Source organism: Pseudonaja textilis, chromosome 6 (genome assembly GCF_049901715.1).
Source record: "Pseudonaja textilis isolate UNSWEBS1 chromosome 6, rPseTex1.2, whole genome shotgun sequence".
Lineage (NCBI taxonomy): Eukaryota > Metazoa > Chordata > Lepidosauria > Squamata > Elapidae > Pseudonaja > Pseudonaja textilis.
In genome coordinates, this window is record NC_141995.1 from 54,606,159 (window position 1) to 54,627,180 (window position 21,022).

The following is a 21,022-nucleotide window of genomic DNA, read 5'->3' on the forward strand; positions in this document are numbered from 1 at the left end:
ATAATTTAGACTTGTCTACAGTAGAAAGAAACAATCAACTGCAACATCAGAGAACAGGCATAAAATAGAAATTTTAATTGCTCCAAGGAAAGTCCAAAAGAACTCCGGGTAGAGTGACCATTCCTGTAAGTTGCTTTAGTAAATGTGACTCGAGGTTTAGAGCAAACTTTTAAGGTGCTCGTTTATCTTATGTTGCTGCAAAGAGGCTAGATAGACCTGATGGATTTTGTAATTCTTCCCCACCTTTGGAGTGGAAGTTGGCAGCTCAACTAACTGAGGCCAGTTGGATAAATTGTGATTACAATTTATGGAATTCAGTTTATTAAAAAGAGCCATAGTGGTGCAGTGGTTAGAATGCAGTACTACAGGTTAACTCACTACTCACTCCAGGAATTTGATCCTGACCGTCCCAAGGTTGACTCGGCCTTCCATCCTTCCAGGATTAGTAAAATGAGGACCCAGATTGTTGGTGGCAAATGCTGACTCTGTAAACTGCTTAGAGGGGATTGTAAAGCACTATGACATCATTTTTACCAAGTCTGCACTACTATTACTATTAATCTTCTCATCACTCCTTATCACGCATCCCCTCCCACTTGTGATTGTATGACTGTAACTTTGTCGCTTGTATCCTTACGGTTTATATTGACTGTTTCCTAGTATGATTTGATTGCTTATTGTACCCTATGACTATCATTGAATGTTGTACCTTATGATTCTTGACTCTTGACGAATGATCTTTTCTTTTATGTACACTGAGAACATTTGCACCAAGACAAATTCCTTTTGTGTCCAATCACACTTGGCCAATAGAACAATTCTAATTCTAATTCTAATAAGTCTTAAGAAATATTTCTGTTACTGCTATTATTTGTGTGCCTTTTGTTTTGTAGAGGGTGCCACACACAGTGAACATCGAGCCTTGATGTCTGAACTCAAAATTCTTATTCATATTGGCCATCATCTCAATGTAGTTAACCTACTTGGAGCTTGCACAAAACCAGGAGGTGAGTGTTGCTACTTAAGAACATCTCTGAATGGATGAATGAATGGATTGACGTGAGAACTCATCTTGTAGACCTTTCTTGGAATTTAGCAATGAAGAAAAAAAGATACAAAACTAAGCAGAGATATTTAATAGAAAACTTAATTAATCAGTGGGGCAGGTTGATGGCTGCTTAATACTCTTGACTATTGAGGCTATCTGAAGGCTTGTAAGATTCTATCTGATGGTAGTTGACTTATATTCTGTTTCAACGTTAAACATACTTTGGTCTGTTTTCACGATCTGCCCTGTTTTCTCACTGTACTTTCTTAAGGTCCACTCATGGTGATTGTGGAATATTGCAAGTTTGGAAATTTGTCTGTCTACTTAAGAAGCAAGCGAAATGATTTTGTTCCATACAAGGTGAGGCTTCGGAACCTGGAGAACCATTCAATGTATTCATAATGAGATTTGTTGAACATTGTTCAGCAAATTTGTTGAACATTGAAGCTTCTCCTCAGGTAATATTGAATTGCTAACTAAGGCATACAAAACCTTTGCTAGACCAATACTTGAATACAGCTCATCTGTCTGGAATCCACACTGTATATCGGACATTAATACAATCGAGCGAGTCCAGAAGTATTTCACGAGAAGAGTACTACTCTCCTCTGCTCGCAACAGAATACCCTATATCATCAGGGTTGAAATTTGGGCTTGGACAACCATGAACTATGCTGCCTACAGTTAGACTTAAGCGTAGTACACAAAATTATCTGCTACAATGTCCCATCAGTCAATGACTACTGCAGCTTCAACTGCAACAACGCAAGAGCACACAACAGATACAAATCTCAATGTAAACTGCTCCAAACTTGATTGCAGAAAGTACGACTTCAGCAACAGAGCGGTCAATGCCTGGAATGCACTACCTGAGTCTGTTGTTGCATCCTCTAACCCCCTACTCCTTTAACCTCAAACTAACCACTATTGACCTCACCCCATTCCTAAAAGGTCTGTAAGGGCCGTGCATAAGCACACAATCGTGCCTACTGCCCCTGTCTTATTGTCCCCATTCATTCATACCTTTTTCCTGTATTCTTACTTATGTTTATACCTATACCTAATATCTTATAACCGATTGGCAAATTAATTAAATAAATAAATTGTGTGATATAGTAGTTAAGGTATTGGAACAAGTGTAGCAGATTCAATTTCTAGTCAGCCATCAACCCCAGGCCCCCCGTGGATGATTTTGTGGCCGCTATTATCTTCCTCTACTTTTGCTAAGTCCTTTTCACACTTTGCAATGATTAACAGATGCAACAGATGTGGTGAGCAATTAGACTCCTATTCTTTTCTCAGAAGAATATAAATTTAACATTTCAACATAAAGCCATTGACTAATCAGGATACAGTTTGGGACATTTGCCAATGTTATTCCGGTACAATAGCATTTGCTTCCTTGAGGCTCTTTTTCTCATATTACACAATGGTTCCACGATGGTATTATCACAAAAAATTTAATCCATGTAAAGCTCAGACATAAATGCCTAGGACAGATTTCTGAGCGGAGCCACCCACGGGCATTTTGCTGCCTGAGGTAAAAAAAAACAAAATGGCAGCCTTCCATGTAAACAAACTATCTAATGAAGCATCTTCAGTGTTGATAGCAGAAGAATGTCATCTGGGTTTAAAACAGCTGAAGGCAACTTTGGTCAAACCAAGGGTTATACCAACAGCATTTCTGGGGCTGAACTGCTAAAAATAATGGCAGATCACATTAAAATGTGGGGTAACAATGACATTCATTAAAGGAAGGATGAAGATGACATAGATTAACAAGTGATGTGGAATCTTTGCATGTGTAAAGCAAATATGTAGCATCAGCAAAATTGGTGATATCTTTTTCGCCAAATTTTGTTGCATCTCCTGTTATATAGCTTCCATTATTTACCAGCAACTAAAAACTATGAGGTTGCATCCTCCCTTTTTCTTGCCATCACAGAAAATGATACAAATTTGATTGCCTCTTTTGTTCTTTATTTGTTTTAATTGCCACAGACCAATAACACCAGATCTGGGCGAGGACACAGTGATTTCACTGCAGACCTAAAGAAACGCTTGGACAGCATTGCAAGCAGCCAGAGCTCAACAAGCTCGGGCTTCGGCGAGGAGCGATCCCTCAGTGATGTGGAAGAAGGAGAAAGTGAGATTTGCCATAATTTTTTAAGCAAATGTTACGACCAAAGTGGAAATGAATAATAAAAAATATGAAATAAAACCCTGTACCCACCTAAATCTGTGATGGCAAACCTATGGCATGCATGCCACAGGTGGCACGCAGAGCCAGTTGTGCAAACGCGCGAGCCCCAGCCAAACTTACTTCACTGCACATGCATGTGCCTCCCAGCTGATTTTTGGCATGTTTGAGGCCTTTTTAAGGCCTCCAAGAGGCTCGATAGAAGCTCCTGCAGCCTTTGGAGGCTGAAAAACAGGCCTGTTTTGTCACTTCCAGTATTTCTAGAAATGCCAGAAGTGACAAAATAGGCCCATTTTTCAGCCTCCAAAAGCTGCAGAGGCTTCCCTCGAGCTTCTGGGAGGCTGGAAAATGCCTCAAAAGGACTGAAAATCAGTTGGGAGTTGTGCGCCTCAAAAGGACTGAAAATCAGTTGGGAGTTGTGCGCATGCACAGTGCAGGTAAGGGGGGATCACGCAGGCATGCGCAGGGGGCATGGGTGGGGCACGCATTGCTTCTGGGTGCTGGTGCGCAGGTGCAAGCGCACGCACAATTTTCGGCACAGGAGCCCAAAAAGGTTAGCCACCACTGACCTAAACAATCCGAAGGAATCAAGGATTAAGTTCTATGAGAAGAAACCTTTGAATTAGCACGGTTGTTAATATTAATTGGCATTGCTTTAGCTTCACCATCCATGGTCAGATGTTCCCAGGGTATTCATTCACTGCTAATCTCTCATTCATCTATAATGAGGTTTTTCTTAAAATCCTGTTATACAGCCAATAAAAATATCTTTCAGCTAGACAAGAGTATTTCCTGTGGAAAATATTCAATTCTGTTAATTCAACTGATGAAGGATAGATACCACCCTGAGCACTTCACATAGAAAATATGTCATCATCACCATGTCTACTACAATTTTAACTATATTGCCTAGGATGTGCAGTAGCTTATGCATTGTATATAAGTTCATTTTTATTTCTTTGCAGCAACATCTGAGGAGCCTTGCAAAGCTTCTCTGAGCTTAGAGGACCTCATCTGCTACAGCTTCCAGGTGGCTCGGGGGATGGAATTCCTGGCATCCCGGAAAGTAAGGAATTTCTTGTAGGGAAATGACACTTGTGGAATGACAACATCCTTCAGGAAATAATTGTAATAAGGATGGGGCTTGGTGGAAGGAAACTGTAATGTTTGTGCCTGGAGTTCATTCAGGACTTCAGAACATTCTTGAGTTTAAGCTATTGGTCCTCCTAAGTGCTTTGGTAAAGGTATCAGCATGTGCGAATTCACCAGCAACATTGAAATATGTGTTGAAAGCTCTCTGTCCATTCCCTCTGATCAGATTGTATTATTTATTTCACGAATGTACATGAACATGTGCATAGTCTGGAGTAAACCCTACAGAGGTCAAGCCGTCAAGGGATGTAGAGTATATCTAAGGAAAACTGTTGTTAATGCATTTATTAAGATATGAGTGCCTTTAGTTGAAACAGCTGCTGGTGATGTTCCTGTGGGGAGGAAGCTAAACATTGCTCTAATGTGGGGTAATGCTTGAGAAATTAGACTATAATAGGGGACACCTAGATTTCTATTTTATTCTATTCCATTCCATTCTATTCTACTCTATGCTAATATTCTACTCTACTCTACTCTATGCTAATATTCTATTCTACTCTATGCTAATATTCTACTCTACTCTATGCTAATATTCTACTCTACTCTATGCTAATATTCTACTCTACTCTACTCTATGCTAATATTCTATTCTACTCTATGCTAATATTCTACTCTACTCTACTCTACTCTACTCTACTCTTCCTTTACAAAGCTAAACCTCAGTAGAGACAGTATGTGCAGTTGTGTTAGCTCAACCTCATGTCCATTTATTTTCAGGGGACTTTTGAAGCAGAGAGCTTTTTCTAGTGAGCTTCTCCACAGTTTGAAGTATAAAAGTCTGACTTGCTGTAGAATCTGTTGGACTTAACACATTGCTATCCACATCTGCTCTTCTGTAATTTGTAAGAGAACTTGTTTGGTGTGGAGCAGAGTATTTTTCTGTAGAGTAGGAATTATCTATGGAGGAAAACAATCAAGATGATGGCCATGATAGAACAATAGAAACCATACCTTTTTAAAAAAACAAACGCATGTCACATTTGTGATGCATGTAAAAAGGAAGTAGCTTAAAGATCGGGAGACAATCTTTTACTATTAAGTATAAGGTCATGCAATCAAGACTTGCAGAGATTATAGCTTTTAAGATAAGGTTAGCCCTATTTTCTGGAAGAATTCAGACAAGTGACTGATTGTCTATCTTGCTTCAGTGTATACACCGAGATTTGGCTGCTCGCAATATCCTTTTATCGGAGAACAATGTGGTCAAAATCTGTGATTTTGGACTGGCTCGAGATATCTACAAAGATCCAGATTATGTCAGGAAAGGAGATGTAAGTTCAGTGTCTGAAATTTTGAGGCCTTTATTTGAAATGTTAACCATGACTTCCTAAATCTCTAATCCCACTTTAACCTCACTGATTTGCAAACATGTTGCAATCAGTTTACTACAAGCTTTCAAGTTTTACTATGTTATAACTTTAACTTTTACATATATTACTACGACAATAATATTCTTGTTATCGATTGGTGGCATTTTAGATATATAATATTGTTTCTTAACTATTTAGGCTAGACTACCCCTTAAATGGATGGCCCCAGAGACCATTTTTGATCGTGTATACACAATTCAAAGTGATGTGTGGTCTTTTGGTGTGTTGCTGTGGGAAATATTTTCATTAGGTAGGTCAAATGTCTTTGCTGGCTAATTTTCAAAGTTTAACATTAAGACTACTGAAATGTAACCATGTTTGTTTATTTTTAATGCAGTATCATTGTAGAGATCTATTTCTCCACCAATGTAGAACAAAAAAATGAATATTTAGTAGGCATTCAAGTATTTGGAATATGTTTATTTGTTGCTCCTTAATAAAATCCAAGACCTTCGGTAAGGCCCAATTATGTCCGTGAGTTTGATTGTGGTACGGTGGCCTAGAGGTAGAGCTCTCACCTCACAATCAGGAGACAGTGAGTTCAATCCTAGGTAGAGGCAGATATTTCATTCTCTGGTCACAATGAGAATATACCCACTGAACAAAGCTCCGCATTGGTGACAGGAAGGGCATCCGGCCAGTAAATATTGAGCTCCATTCAGTTGCTCAGACTCCTCCTCACAAGGGATTATGAGGTCATTAAAAGAAGATAATGATGTCTGTGAGTTTGATTCCTTTTCATATTGTTATACTGATCAAGTTTTCCATGGATTGTAATGGCTCTGGAACTTCTGCCATCTAATTTTGGAGGATTTCCCCTTAATACATTACATCCCATTTTTGGGGGTGCTCTGACACCTAGGAAGCTGCTTCAAAAGATGAGGGAGCGAAAGTGTCTGTTTTGTTAGTTCAAGAAATCTTTCCCTCATAAAATAAATATCTTGGACTAGGATGATAAATAAATTATTGCCCTTTTTATATGCTATTACAGGACTCCCCTATTTTGGTTGGAAAATGTATAGCAAAACAATATCAAAACAATATTTTTTTAAAAAATGAATCTTGTCACGTTAGATTTATTATGGATTCTTATGCTGGAGATAGCATATTTCAGGCATGCGGTACCCGTACAGTATGGTTTTGAGCTAGAAATCTGACCTCTACCAGAAAACTATTAGAATTATCTATGAAAAGCATGCAATTCCAAAACTGAAAAATTCAGAATGTACAAGTTTGTTTGAGTCCTAGAGTGGCCTTGATCTCCAGGTCCTTCCAAATGTTTGTGGTGAAATAACAATGTTGTTCCCATTATTAAGCTACAGATAGTCCTTGATTTATTGATGCAATTGGGACTGTAATTTTGGCTGTTTTGACACTCGTAGGTCAAGAAGACGCACATATGATCAGACCTGATTTTTTAACATTTTTATAGTGGTTACTAAGGAAATAACACATTTATAAGTCCAATTCATGCGGTCGTATGTCAGAACCCATTCTCCTGAATGGGTGTATTTTTCTGGCAAGTGGCAGCTAACTTTCATCTTTTGGAAGGGCATAGAGCTCAAGTCCATTCTGGGATTCGAACAAGCTCTTGTGTTGCAAATTTTTCAATTCTTAAATGCATATTTTTGCCAGATACTGGCAAAAATTTTGCCAGATACTGGCAAAAATATCAGAAATTGTAGTTAGGTGACTGTTGGGTATTGCAATCGTCCCACCTTTGGTTGAAGTGATGTACCTGTTAAACTTGTAGCTATTTTTCATAGTGGTGAAGTGTAGGTAAGCAGAACCACGAGACCAGAATTTTAAGGCAATTTTTTTTTAAAAAGGAAATCTATTACTTTAGGGGCCTCACCATACCCAGGTGTAAAAATTGATGAAGATTTCTGTAGAAGATTGAAAGAAGGAACGAGGATGAGGCCACCAGATTATACAACACCTGAAATGTAAGAACTTTTGCTGTTGCAAGCATGTTTTGTAGCAGAGGTTGATCGTACATTTGTTTTGTTTTCTATGTCATTTGGGAATGCTCCAATGAAAATAAAACACGTTCATTAGTTGGCCAAGGTGGCTTTCATGTTAATGGGATAGAAATCCAAACCAAGCAAAGCAAATCTATTTTTCCCACTCTTCCATTCTTCCTTGTAACAATAACCATCAATAAGTAGCTGAATGGGTTTTATTCTGGGACATATGTATTTATAGTAGGCTTAATTCTCCAGGTATCAGACAATGTTGGACTGCTGGCATGGTGAACCCAAACAAAGACCAACCTTCTCAGATTTGGTGGAGAGCTTGGGGAATTTACTGCAAGCAAATGTCCACAAGGTAACACAATTGTTCTACAGCAGGAATGGGGAACGATGGAGTTTTATGACTTGTGGACTTCAATTCCCAGAATTCCTGCTGGGCTGAGGAATTCTTGGAGTTGAAGTCCACCAGCCATAAGGGGGCCACCGTTCCCCACCTCTGTTCTACAGGCTGCCATCAACTCCCTGAATTTTTTTTTCTCATCCGCTCCTCTCATGAATAATAAAAAGTAAACCAATTTTTGTCTGTCTCTTACACCAGGGTGGTAAAGACTATGTTATCCTCCCCCAAGTTACGTTGCTCCATACCGAAGAAGACTCTGGACTCTCCTTGCCAATGTCACCTGTTTCCTGCAAGGAAGAAGAGGAAGTACGCGATTCTCAGTTCCATTATGACAGCACGTCGCAAACAAGGTTTGTAGCATTCCATTGGGAGCATTCAACAACCCCTTCCCAAGGTTCACACTTGATGTGGTTTGTGATTCTAGCAAAGATGAGAAAGGCTCGTTATTTCAGTGCACTAAATGATAACAGTTTGTATCCTACCCAAGAGACGAGGTGACTAATGAGCGAGTAAACAATAGATGAGTGAATTGTCTACAATCTCATTTAACTTCCCAGAAATGCCTTCATAGTCCATGTAACGAAGGCATTTGTGATAACCCGGGGTGTGGCACAAAGGCAACACAGTCAAATAAGTAAGAAGAATCCCTTTAATACCTCCAACTTTGCCCCCAAGGGCCAGTTACCTTTGGCTGGAGAAAAAACTCTCCCAAGAACAGTCTTTAAGTGGAGGGAATTCAGCCCGAAAACTAAGTACATACAAACTGTAAATAAAAATCCACACAAACCACATTGCAGCAATTAACCAGACAGGGCAGGATAAGCAATTGCAGACTTGAAAGGCCAACAAAACACACACAGTTAGGAAGATGCCAGGAACCCAGATAAGCCTCGACAATAACAAATAACTCACTATTTGCTTCCAACAACTTTGCTGTGCGTAGCTTCCCTTTTTAAACACTGTTTCCAGCTGCAGCTAACGAAGGAAATCAAGGCCCTTTCCTCCCCCATAAGCCACACAACTCACGTTGCTCCCTTCTCCGTTCCTCTCTGGGTGCCCTAGGATGAAGAGGGGGTGGGCATGGTTTTTTCTCTGAATTCCCTCTGCCTTGTTCTACCTCTCCCCTGCTCTGCCCAGCCAGACTTTGCCCTTCCCCAGTTTCTTCCCCAGCCAACAGAGCCACACTCCCACGCCCTGTCAGCTGCTTGGCCTTCCCCTCGGAATCAGATTGCGACAGGGGCATGACAACACTGTTGCTAGAAGAGCCATGTAGTTTCCACACACTGAAGGTATGGGAAGTTCATGAACCTGCAACAAGGGTTACACCATCCTCACATTATCACAAGGATCCACTGCATTTCAGATAGTCCTCGATATACAACCGTTTATTTGGTGACTGTTAAAGTTATACAAAGGCACTGAAAAAAGTGACTTGTGATCGTTTTTCACACTCACGACCATTGCAGCATCCCCCCCCCATGGTCACATGATCAAAATTCAGATGCTTGGCAACAGTGATTGGATTCAGAAAATTTTACTGCCAGTTCTGTGGGCATGGCTTGGTGGGCATGGCATGGCTTAGTGCATGTGGCAGGGGATTCCCTCCTCACTCCTGGGGGAAGGTTATCACCAGTTCTCCAAACTACTCAAAATTTCCGCTACCATTTCTCCAGAACTGGTCAGAACCTACTGGATACCAACCTCTGCTTGCAGTGTCCTGGGGAGGTCATGTGATCACCTTTTGCGACCTTCTGACAAGCAAAATCCATGGGGAATCCAGGTTCATTTAACCACCATGTTACTAACTTAACAAATGCAATGATTCACTTCCCATCTGTGGCAAGAAAAATCATAAAATAGGGTATAACAAAAGTTTCACTTAAGCAACCATAATTTGGGGCTCGGTTGTGGTCCTAACTTAAAGACCACCAGTATTGTCATTACCTAGGCAGAGGTTCAAAACAGTGGTGGGCTTCGACCAGTTTCACAATGGGTTTGCACATTACAAAACCACAATTTTGCAGCTTTACAACTGACTTGCCATATCAACGCCAGTGAGTAAAACAGCTGAGGTACAGTAATCGGCTCAGCTGAGCTTCAAAACTGCAGAAATAAAGGACAGGCTAAAGCAAAGGGAAGGTGGGTGGGACCAATCAATCGCCAGAGCAAAGGGTTCGCCAGAGCAAAGCCACGCCCACCAAACCAGTGGCAACTTTATTTGAATACCACCACTGGTGCAAACCCTGAGTGGCCCACCCCCTGGTTCAAAACCTTTGATACTCTCACAGCCCCTGTTGGATGAATGCAATATTCATTCAATCTACACTCATCCCTAGTGCTCCAAGGTGTGATGATGACTCCCCTGGATGCTTCCTCAGGTACTTCTTTAGATGTTGGCTCTGAGGAGGACGAACCTTTTCCAGGCACGTCTGGAGGGGAGTTGGTCAACAGCTCTGAGCAGCCGTCCGAGAGGAATTTGGCTGAAGCACAGCTGCGACAGGATAACCCTGAGGCTTCAGGTGGGGAAAGCACGCAGCTGCAGCCAGTCAGGGATGAGGAAGAGGAACTGCCTTCTGCAATTGATCCAGGAACACGTAGGGCAGAGAAAAGGCAAGAGCAGAGCAGGTCAGCCAGATTACTCATGTGGAGGCAACCTCGCCCTTCTTGAAGGGCTGCCCCAGAAGCTGGCTATTTAGCACAACAGACAGATGGAAGTGATGCTGGGGACCATGTGTTCATTTCCTAGCGGTCATTTTTCATTTTTCCTGGTCGTTGTGATTCTTGCCTCGCCTTGCATTGACACCCTGCCTCGATTTGGATCGTGCCTTGTGAACTTTGGGCTTTTCTTGCTTCGTGATCCCTCTTACGTTGTGGATTTAATTTTGCCGGGTGGCAAAATTTATTTTGATTGGGAAGCTTTCAAGTGCCTTGTGAACTCCTTGGCTGTGGCTTTGTGGACTAGCCTTGGTCTGCTTGTGGCTGGACTAAATTGGGACAGTTCTGGGGTTTTAGTGAAGAAAGTTGTGGGGAAATATTAATAAACTTGCTAAATTATAGTTACGTACTTACGTGTGTATGTGTGTGTATTTGTGTGTGTGAGAGAGAGAGGGAGAGAGAGAGAGAATATAGGGAGGCTATCTAAAGTAGAGGTCCCAACTCCCGACCTGCAGACCTATACTAGTCCGTGGCCCATTAGGAACCATGGCGCATAAGCAAGCGAAGTTTCATCTGCACATGCATGGGATTTAACGTTGCACATGAAACCACACTCTTCTCCCGTCCATGGAAAAACTTTTTTGCACAGACCTGATCCCTGGTGCCCAAAAGATTGAGGGCTGCTGATCTAAAGGAACCATGCATTTGACCTCTTTCCAGGAAATGAGTTTAGGATGGTCCCCGTGAGAAAGAAACTGTTTGGCCAAACAGCTGGAAGGGTGGATTACAGGGGTGGGATTCAAATTTTTTAACAACCAGTTCTGTGGGCGGGGCTTAGGTGATGAGCGTGGCTTGGTGGCCATGTGACTGGGTGGACGTGGCTTGGTGGTCAGGTTATTGGCTGGGTGTGGCCAACTCAATATCACTCACATCGAGGCACGCATCTCCTCGCCTGGCCTCTCATGACTGTGAGGATGCTGCAACAGTCGTAAGTGTGAAAAAGGGTCATGAGTCACTTTTTTCAGTGCCATTATAACTTTGAATGGTCACTCACTCCACACAAGCAAAGTACCAGCAAAGGAGGGGAAAATAACTCCATAGAAGTTCCTGAGACAGGAAGTCTAGTCCTGCCAAGAATGTAATAAGGGTTAACAGGGTGGCAGTATCTGTAAGCAACACCAGAATGTTTCCTTCCTGCCTTCCTTACAGGATTAGACCAGTAATTTCTTCTAACAACCGGTTCTCCGAACTGCTTAGAATGTTAACAACCAGTTCTAGCGAATAGGTGCGAACTGGTAGAATCCCACCCCTGGTGGATTACCTAGGAAGTGTAGAAGCAGCCTTCAGGGACAGAATAGGGTGACATTAAATATGCACATATCCACACATGCACATTAACATACACCCCGTACAAAACATTCATGTAATCTAATATAAGTTGCAGAATTTGTATAGCACTTAGATGCATCAAGGCAGGGGTATCAAACCCACGGCATCATGTTGTCATTACATGACATATTGGGACTTCCCCCTCCTTCGCTAAACCAGGGGTGGGCATGGGCTGCGCATGATGCATCCGCGGACCCACAGGCTGCAAGTTTGACACCCTTGCATCAAGGGGTTGAACCCATAGGAAGTACCTCTTTATATTGGATACCATTGTAATCATTTAAATCATATGAGAGTCTGACAATTTTTGAGAGAGGCCTGGCATCAAAATTGCTGACGATCACAGCTTGGTGGGATGTTATTTTAGGGGTTGTATTCAATTTTTTTATTACTAGTTCTGTGGGCATGGCTTGGTGGGTGCTGCGTGGCTTGGTGGGCATGGCAAGGAAAGGATACTTTAAAATCTCCATTTCACCCCACTCCAGGAGAAGAATATGCTGCAAAATCCCCATTCCCTCTCCACCCCACTAACCTGCTTTCCAGCTCCATTTTCCTGTGCAGGGCAACCAAAGAAGACCCAGCCAATCAGCTGGGACTCGGGAGGCAGAGAATAGATGGGGGCGGGGCCAGTCAGAGGTGGTACTTGCCAGTTCTCCAGACTACTCAAAATTTCCACTACCGATTCTCCAGAACTGGTCAGAACCTGCTGAATATCCACCTCTGTGTTAGTTGCACAAGCTTGCTTTTGGATAATAATTGCAGAAGGCAACCTGAAACTTCAACCGTCCAATTTTTACTAAGCTTCGACACCCTAACAAGACATGTATTTCTTTTTCTTTTTAGTCAGCGTCGCACAGGAAGTAAAAGAAATAGCCGTCCTGTGAGTGTCAAGACTTTTGAATCTGTGCCCGTAGAACCAACCATAAAAGTAGTTCAAGATGTAAGTCCATTTTATAGTGCCTTTCTTTTGTGGGGGGGCAGCTTTTGGTCTGTCTATCTATCGGTCTGTGTTTCCATTGATCGTCCAAACAGCCTTTTTGTTTTGTTTCCCCTGGGTTCTTTCAGGAAAATCAGACAGATAGTGGGATGATTCTTGCGTCCGAAGAACTAAAGGCATTAGAAGAGAAAGCTAAAGAAGCGGTGTTGCCCTTCAGGTAAATCTGGAGAAACAATCATTATGCTCATTTTATTAAAAAATCAATCAATCAATCAAGGTGATTCCCAATAAAAAAAAAACAAATCAAAGAGGCCCCAGTGGAGGAGCAGCACAGTAGGGGTACGTTGTGGTTCACCGGGAGCAGGTGCAGATGGCTGAGGTCTCTGAAAGTGAGGACTTGGATGAGGGGCCTGTATGCGATGCAGGGATGGGCCCAGGACTATCGGAGAGTGGGATGGTTCCTTTGGAGGTCATGGAGTCTGTCAGCAGTGACAAAGAGGGACCCGGGGAGCCTGCTTGAAGGAAAGAGCAGCTGAAGCAGCACAAGCAACTCGGGAGTAAGGCTGGAAGGTGATGGCCCTTCCCATAAGGGATAAAAGCCACCCTTCGGGGTTGGCTTCTTTGCAGGAAGCAAAGAAGTTCTTTATGCTCAGAGTTCCCATCCTCTGGTTTGTTTGTTTTTCTGGCTTTGGATATTTATCTGCAATTAGTCTTTTGTTCTTGGCAGCCTTTTGCAACCTTGAAAGGACTGGCTCTTACCTGGGACAATTAGCTTTAAATGACTCTTGGCTGTGAATGCACAGAATTCACAGCGCTGCATTAAAAAGGGTTGTTTTTATATATATACTTTGTGTTTGTTTGATCTGAACAAGGCTGGGGTCAGAACAGGGTGGTTGATCGAGAAACAATGAAGCCCACCTCCCCCCACCTCTGCCCCCATCCTCCCCATGTGTCCTTCGGGTTTGATGTTTGGTTTTAATTATTTATGTTTTAATTGTGTATGTATAGACATATTTTTTTTGCCTGTAAGCCACCCACAATTACCCTATGGTAAAATGGGAGGAAAATAAATTTAATAAATAAATAAATAAATAAATAAATAAATACATACATACATACATACATACATACATACGTGCCATGATTCCCCTGAAAATAAGACTGGGTCTTACATTAACTTTTGCTCCAAAAGATGCATTAGGGCTTATTTTCTGGTTAGGTCTTATTTTCAGGGAAATATGATTATTAAATACATCCATCTGGCTGACGATCTTAACTGGGGCTTATTTTGTGGGTAGGGCTTACATTATGAGCATGCTGGAAAAAATCGTGCTAGGGTTTATTTTCCAGTTAGGTCTTATTTTCAGGGAAATATGGTACATACATGCATACATAGATACATACATACATACATAAATGTACAAATGAATACATACAGAAATAAAATTCTCTACTTGAGAGGAAATATCTAGAATTATCCACCTCTGTTTTGGACAGATTTATTCCTCTTACCTGGCAATGTTACATCAATGATGCCACACTCTAGGGATTTGCTGTGAGATGGTGGAAGGTGAAACAAAAGAGCATGTCAGTGCACAGTACCAGAAGCTAAGGCTTATATTGTCCGCCTGCATTTTGACTTCCTGGGGTTCCAATGTCACTTTGGGAATCACAGATCCGATGGTATCCTGTGCTTATTTATTCCAGCATCCCTGCCCTCCATAGCAGCTTGTTATGGAGAGACGTCACTGATAGATGAAAATGCTTCTCCATCTGTCCCTGTGTTTCATCCACACGGAACAGGGTAGAATATAGAATAGAATACTTTGTTGGCCAAGTTTGTCTCCGGTGCAGAAGCTCTCAGTGTACATGCAAAGCAACAGAGTAATAATAATCATAATAATACCAGTAAGAAGATGTCGTAAAGAAGGTGGGAATGATAATAATAATAATAATACTACAGCCATACAATGTGGGTAAATATACTAAGACACAAGACAGTGCTGTGAGAATTAGGTGTTCAGCGGAGTGATGGCTCGAGAGATAAAACTGTGAGTGTTTAGTTGTTTTCACATGCAATGCCCTATAGTGCCATCCTAGGGGAGGAATTGAAACAGTTTACATCCAGGAGGTGAGGGGTCTGTAGATATTTCCTCAGCCTTCTTTCTGACCTTGTAGCATACAAGTCCTCAATGGAAGGCTGGCTGAGGTTGTTTATTTCTACCGTCCTGACTAGCCATTGAAGTCTGTACCTGTCCCATTTGTTTGGTGTACCAAACCAGACAAGAGTATCCTCTATATTGACCGGCAAAGGCAAAAATCCCATATTGATATTCCAGAAAAGCAACATAGTTTTTTGCACGAATTCCTCCCCTTTTGTGGGCTGGAACATCTTTTACATGCTGGTTATCCATTCTGGGTGTCTTCCTCCTATCTCCCCAGGTCATTCTCACACACCATTACACATATTCTGAATCCTGGTGCCCAATTAGCCATTTTTTCATTTTATTTTGTTTATTTTTTTCAGTGGGCTGATTCCCAGTAAAAGCAACGAATCTGTGGTGTCTGAAGCTTCCAATCCCACCAGCGGCTATCAATCAGGCTATCATTCAGATGACATGGACATGACCATGTATCCCAGTGAAGAGACGGAACTCTTAATGCTCAGGGACGATACTTCTCAGTCTTGCTACGTTGCCTACGGCCCGGCTCTCTCTCTGAGTTCACAATCTGTATAAGGACTTCTCGAAAAATGACAACCACTGGAACTTGCACCGAACATTGCCTTGTCCTGAAACCCACTGTATTCATACCCAGAATACAGGAGGGGAGAAAAATATGAATCCCACCCCCCTTTTTTTTCTTTTTAATGATAAAAAGAAGAAGAAATTGCAAGAAAGAATCCTGGTGAGGCCATGCAAGGCCTTGAGAGAGCTTGAAGTTATATCAGGCATTGCTGAAAGTCATAGACAATCGTTTCATCCTCATTTTGAACCACATGGACATTGTGAAATCTGATAAGGAGGCCATCTTCCTGTGCAGTTACATGAAGATGGAAATAGGCTCAGTCAAAACCCTTTGAATTTGGGGTTGGTCAGCAAAGAAAAGGTTTCAGAAATGTGGTTGGTGGAGCCTAAGAAAAGGGCCTGACAATACAGCCCCTGCTTTTACTAAATCCTCTTTCATGTTTATCTCTTCCATCGAAGGGCCCTTTCTTTCTAAATCTAATTCTTGTAGTTAAAAATAAGCCACTAAAAGCTACTGAAGAGCAGGGCACCTATTTTCATGAAAAGCTCTGTTTTTAGTACCCAGGCCTTGATGCATTTTTGATCCTTTCAAAGAAGGCTTCCTACTGAAATGAACCTCTTGAGAGGTTTGAGAAATGCTTAAAAATTAGCAAATAATGGCAGAGTTTAGCAAATTTTCCACCAAGGTCACCTAGAGCTCTAGCAAGATGTGATATACACTGAAGGACTTTTCTTTACAGAAAGTACCATGAAGCTATTTTGACTAGTGTTGTTTTCGGTTACTTTTATATTTTTATATTCGTGGGTTTTGTACTTTGTTTAATATTTCAAGCATAACAAATCCATGGATTAACAAACAAACAAACAAAAATCTAAAAGGCACAATGCAGTATTTATAATCTGGATATGTAGAAAGAATTGTAATATATTATGAAAATAAATAAATAAATAAATCTATTGTGTAATGAAAGCCGAGTGGAACTTATTCTTGAGTTTGCAGGATATTCGGCTCCTAATTTTTTAAAAAATTAGGGGGCTGGTTCAAATGTTCAGCTCTCAGCTGAACATTTCTGAGTATGTGGATGATTTTATATGGTAAATTTCTTAGTCAACTGGACTTTCTGGTTTATTCATTCTTTTCTGAGGACCTGAACTGGGGTGCTCACCTTGTAGCCCTGGTCAAAAGGGCCCAGCAGAGATTATACTACCTGAGGCTTCTCAGAAAACAATAGGTGGATGGAAAACTGCTGGTGACCTTCTACCGCTGCACCATAGAGAATATCTTAACTTACTGCACCTCTGTATGGTTTGCCAATTGCACAGAGGCAGAAAGGAAAGTACTCCAGAGGCTTAATGTCATTGCCCAAAAGATCATGGGTTGCCCTCTCCCCTCTTTGGAAGAGTTTTATAGCTCCCGCTGCCTTAAGAAAGTTCAAAACGTTCTCAAAGATCCATCTCATCCTGGGCACCCTTTTTTTGAACTATTACCATCTGGCAGACGGTACAGGAGAATAAAAACAAGGACAAAGAGGCTGAAAAACAGCTTCTATCCCAGGGCAGTAACTCTATTGAATTCTGCTGTATAGTGCAGTGTTGGTGTGGTGTTGGGGGTTTTCAGTTCAATGTGTGGAGGGTGAAGGATGTGTGTTTGTGTTTATTTTTATGGTCATGATGTGCACTGAAGATGGTGTTTGATTTCGTTGTACGAGGTGCAATGACAACAAAGTAAACTAAGCTAAATCTGAGAAGTGAAATGTCTACAAAGAAAATCCAGAAAGTCCAGTTGCCCCTTGAAAAAGCACCTCTGGGAAATTTTATGCCATAGTTGATGTGTAAGTTCATCACTGCACAACAATTTTAAAGCAATTTCTTTTCGTCTTTCATATATCTTACCTTCCCGCTCTCCAGCATCTATAATTTGTTCTAGATATCTTCCCCTGCCAGGTAAGAATTCCAACATTTATATCCGATGGGCCAAGTAAATCAATTCTGTGTCATTTCAAATGGTCGATAGGATTACATTTTTTAATAGTGCACTTTTTTTCTCCTTGCAAAAAATTTCAGACCAGCATAAGAGCAATCCCACACCTGTTTTTGGAGGGGAAAAAAAAATATCCCTTGACCTTCTTTGTTTCTAGTTTGTTTTATTTTTATTTTTAACATCCGGGAACATCTCAGGAATCTGTTGCTCTATTAGTCCTTTTTTTTTTTTTTAAAGAAGAAAAAAAACATCTGGTGTTTCAAAATATCTGCCTTTCAAAATATAATCTATATTTAGTCTCAGTGTTCTTGGCAAAATGCCTGCGAGGGTCACATCTGTTTAAGCAGATGTCAAGAAACTACACAGTGTTTTAAATGGTGACCCTGTAAATGAAGATTATTATATTTTTGCACCTGCACGCATGTACACTCAGTGCTTAATGTATATGTTCAGCTTTGGGGCAGTTGCATGTCAAGTTTCTTCCAGGAACTGTGTGTTGTCGTTCACAGCCCTAATAAACTCTGCTTGGAAACAAGGTCTATTAAGTGGGTTTGTAACATAACTCCTTGACTTACAACAGTTCACTCAGTGAGCGTTCGAAGTTACAAAGGCACTGGAAAAAGTGACTTATGCCCATTTTTCACACTTATGACCAGTGCAAGCATCCTCATGGTCAAGAGGTGGATATTCAGCAGGTTCTGACCGGTTCTGGAGAACCAGTAAGTGGAAATTTTGAATAGTTCAGAATACTGTCAAATATCACCTCTGACTGGCACCGCCCGCCATCTATTCTCCGCCTCCCGAGTCCCAGCTCATTGGCTGGGTCTTCTTTGGTTGCCCTGCACAGGAGAACGGAGCTGGAAAGCAGGTTAGTGGGGTGGAGAGGGAATGGGGATTTTACACTATCCTTTCCCTGCCACACCCACCAAGCTACGCCCACCAAGCCACGTGCACAGAACTGGTAGTAAAAAAAAAATTGCATCCCACCACTGCCAGGGTCACATGATTTACATTCAGATGCTTGACCACTGACTCACATTGATGATGGTGGCAGGGTTCCTGAGTCACGTGGTTCCCTTTTGTGACCTTCAGACAAGCCAAATCAATGAGGAAACTAGATTCCCTTCACAACCAGATTACCAATTTAACAACCGCAGTGGTTTGCTTGACGAACATGGCAAGAAAATGGGGCAAAACTCACTTGTATCGCAGAATTACGTTGCTGAGTGACACCAAATTTCTCACTCAGCAACAGAGGTGGGTATTCAGCGGGTTGTGACCAGTTCTGGAGAACCGGAAGTAGAAAGTTTGAGTAGTTCGGAGAACCGGCCAATCCCACCCCTGACTGGGCCCGTCCCCGTCTATTCTCTGCCTCCCATTGAGTCCCAGCTGATCGGCTGGGTCTTCTTTCGTTGCCCTGCACAGAAGAATGGAGCTGGAAAGTAGGTTAGTGGGGTGGGGAGGGAATGGGGATTTTGCAGTATATCCTTCTCCTGCCCACCAAGCCATGCCCACCAAGCCACAACACACCTACCAAGCCAAGCCACGCCCAGAAATGTTCAACTTCGGAGTCAATGAAGGAGAAGTGTAGAAATTCTGGATTGCAGTCTCTTGGGAAAAATGTTTAACCTCCCCTTTGGACGGAGACCGGAGGCGCTTTTGAAGCAGTAAAAGATAAAGGAAATAATTAAAAGGGTGACAAGGCTCATTTGCAGATTATACAAGGGTCTCTGCAGCAACGGAAGTGAGGTTGCACGAAATACCTTGTGAACCCCACCGCTGGTTATTTTGGAGACAAGTGGAAACACAACTCACATTCGTTTAGGCCAGAGGTGGGTATTCAGCAGGTTCTGATCAGTTCTGGAGAACCGGTAGCAGAAATTTTGAGTAGTTCAGGGAACCAGCAAAAAACACCTCTGACTGGCCCCGCCCCCATCTATTATCTACCTCCCATTGAGCCCCAGCTGATCGGTTGGATTTTCTTTGGTTGCCCTGCACAGGAGAACAGAGCTGGAAAGCAGGTTAGTGGGGTGGGGAGGGAATGGAGATTTTGCAGTAACCTTCCCCTGCCACGTCCACCAAGCCACGCCCACAGGACCAGTGGGACCGGAGGTGGTATTCAGTTGGTTTTGACCAGTTCTGGAGAACCGGTAGCAGAAATGTTGAGTAGTTCAGAGAATTGGCAAATCCGGCCTCTGACTGGCCCCACCGCCATCTCTTCTCTGCTTCCTGAGTACCAGCTGATTGGCTGGGTCTTCTTTTGTTGCCCTGCACAGGAGAATGGAGCTGATAAGCAGGTTAGTGGGATGGGGAGGGAATGGGGATTTTGCAGTAGCCTTCCCCTGCCACACCCACCAAGCTACAGACCAGTGGTGAGATTCAATTTTTTTTACTATTGGTTCTATGGGCTTGGCTTGGTGGGTATGGCAAGGGAAGGATACTGCAAAATCCCCATTCCGTCCCCACCCCACTAACCTGCTTTCCAGCTCCGTTCTCCTGTGCAGGGCAACAAAAGAAGACCCAGCCGATCAGCTGGGATTCAATGGGAGGCAGAGAATAGATGGGGACGGGCCCAGTCAGGGGTGAGATTGGCCGGTTCTTCGAACTACTCAAAATTTCCGCTACCGGTTCTCCAGAACTGGTCAGAACCTGCTGAATACCACCTTTGATGCAGACAATGGCAATTTTAGTCATTAGGAGACTGCTTACTGAACATGGGGTCAGTACAGCACATACGTTGTTTGCAAAAGAATAAAGCAGCAAAAAGAAACTTTCCACTAGATCATTGAATCAGCAAGGGAAAAAAAATGTGATGGATTCTGGGCCCAATTCAGAATTTTGCTGATTTTTTTTCTCCTTGATAGCACTAAAAATAGCACTTAGACATATATACCGCTTGTTATGACTCCCCTTTGAAATTCAAACGGACAAAACAGAAAGCAGCCGTTTCACAATTAAATCAAACGGAAAGAAGTCTTATTAGATAACAGCTGGCAGAAACCACAGCATAAATCTTACTCTGTCCGGCAAACCAGTCCTGGCAATAAATCCTCAGCCTCAGAGCTCTTTGCTGTAACGTCCTCACTCAAATAGTCATTTTGTTCCTGGCGAAATGCACCAGCCCAGCTGGGTCCTTTTATACTCATTAAGGCAACGTGCTAATTTACTGA

At 42.1% G+C, this 21,022-nt stretch overlaps 1 protein-coding gene across 2 annotated transcripts in view; it reads left to right on the forward strand.

Annotated features, from left to right (window-relative positions):
• Positions 1-16,841, forward strand: part of KDR (kinase insert domain receptor) — a 79,623-nt gene extending 62,782 nt beyond the window's left edge. For both annotated transcript variants that reach the window (XM_087936595.1, XM_087936594.1), the window contains 12 exons: positions 894-1,007; positions 1,320-1,408; positions 3,050-3,194; positions 4,214-4,314; positions 5,549-5,671; positions 5,909-6,020; positions 7,617-7,716; positions 7,993-8,098; positions 8,342-8,493; positions 13,031-13,127; positions 13,253-13,341; positions 15,652-16,841. In XM_087936595.1, the coding sequence (XP_087792721.1) occupies positions 894-1,007; positions 1,320-1,408; positions 3,050-3,194; positions 4,214-4,314; positions 5,549-5,671; positions 5,909-6,020; positions 7,617-7,716; positions 7,993-8,098; positions 8,342-8,493; positions 13,031-13,127; positions 13,253-13,341; positions 15,652-15,862 (1,439 nt within the window). In that variant the 3' untranslated portion in view covers positions 15,863-16,841. The remainder of the gene's footprint in view (positions 1-893; positions 1,008-1,319; positions 1,409-3,049; positions 3,195-4,213; positions 4,315-5,548; positions 5,672-5,908; positions 6,021-7,616; positions 7,717-7,992; positions 8,099-8,341; positions 8,494-13,030; positions 13,128-13,252; positions 13,342-15,651) is intronic.
• Positions 16,842-21,022: the final 4,181 nt, after the last annotated feature.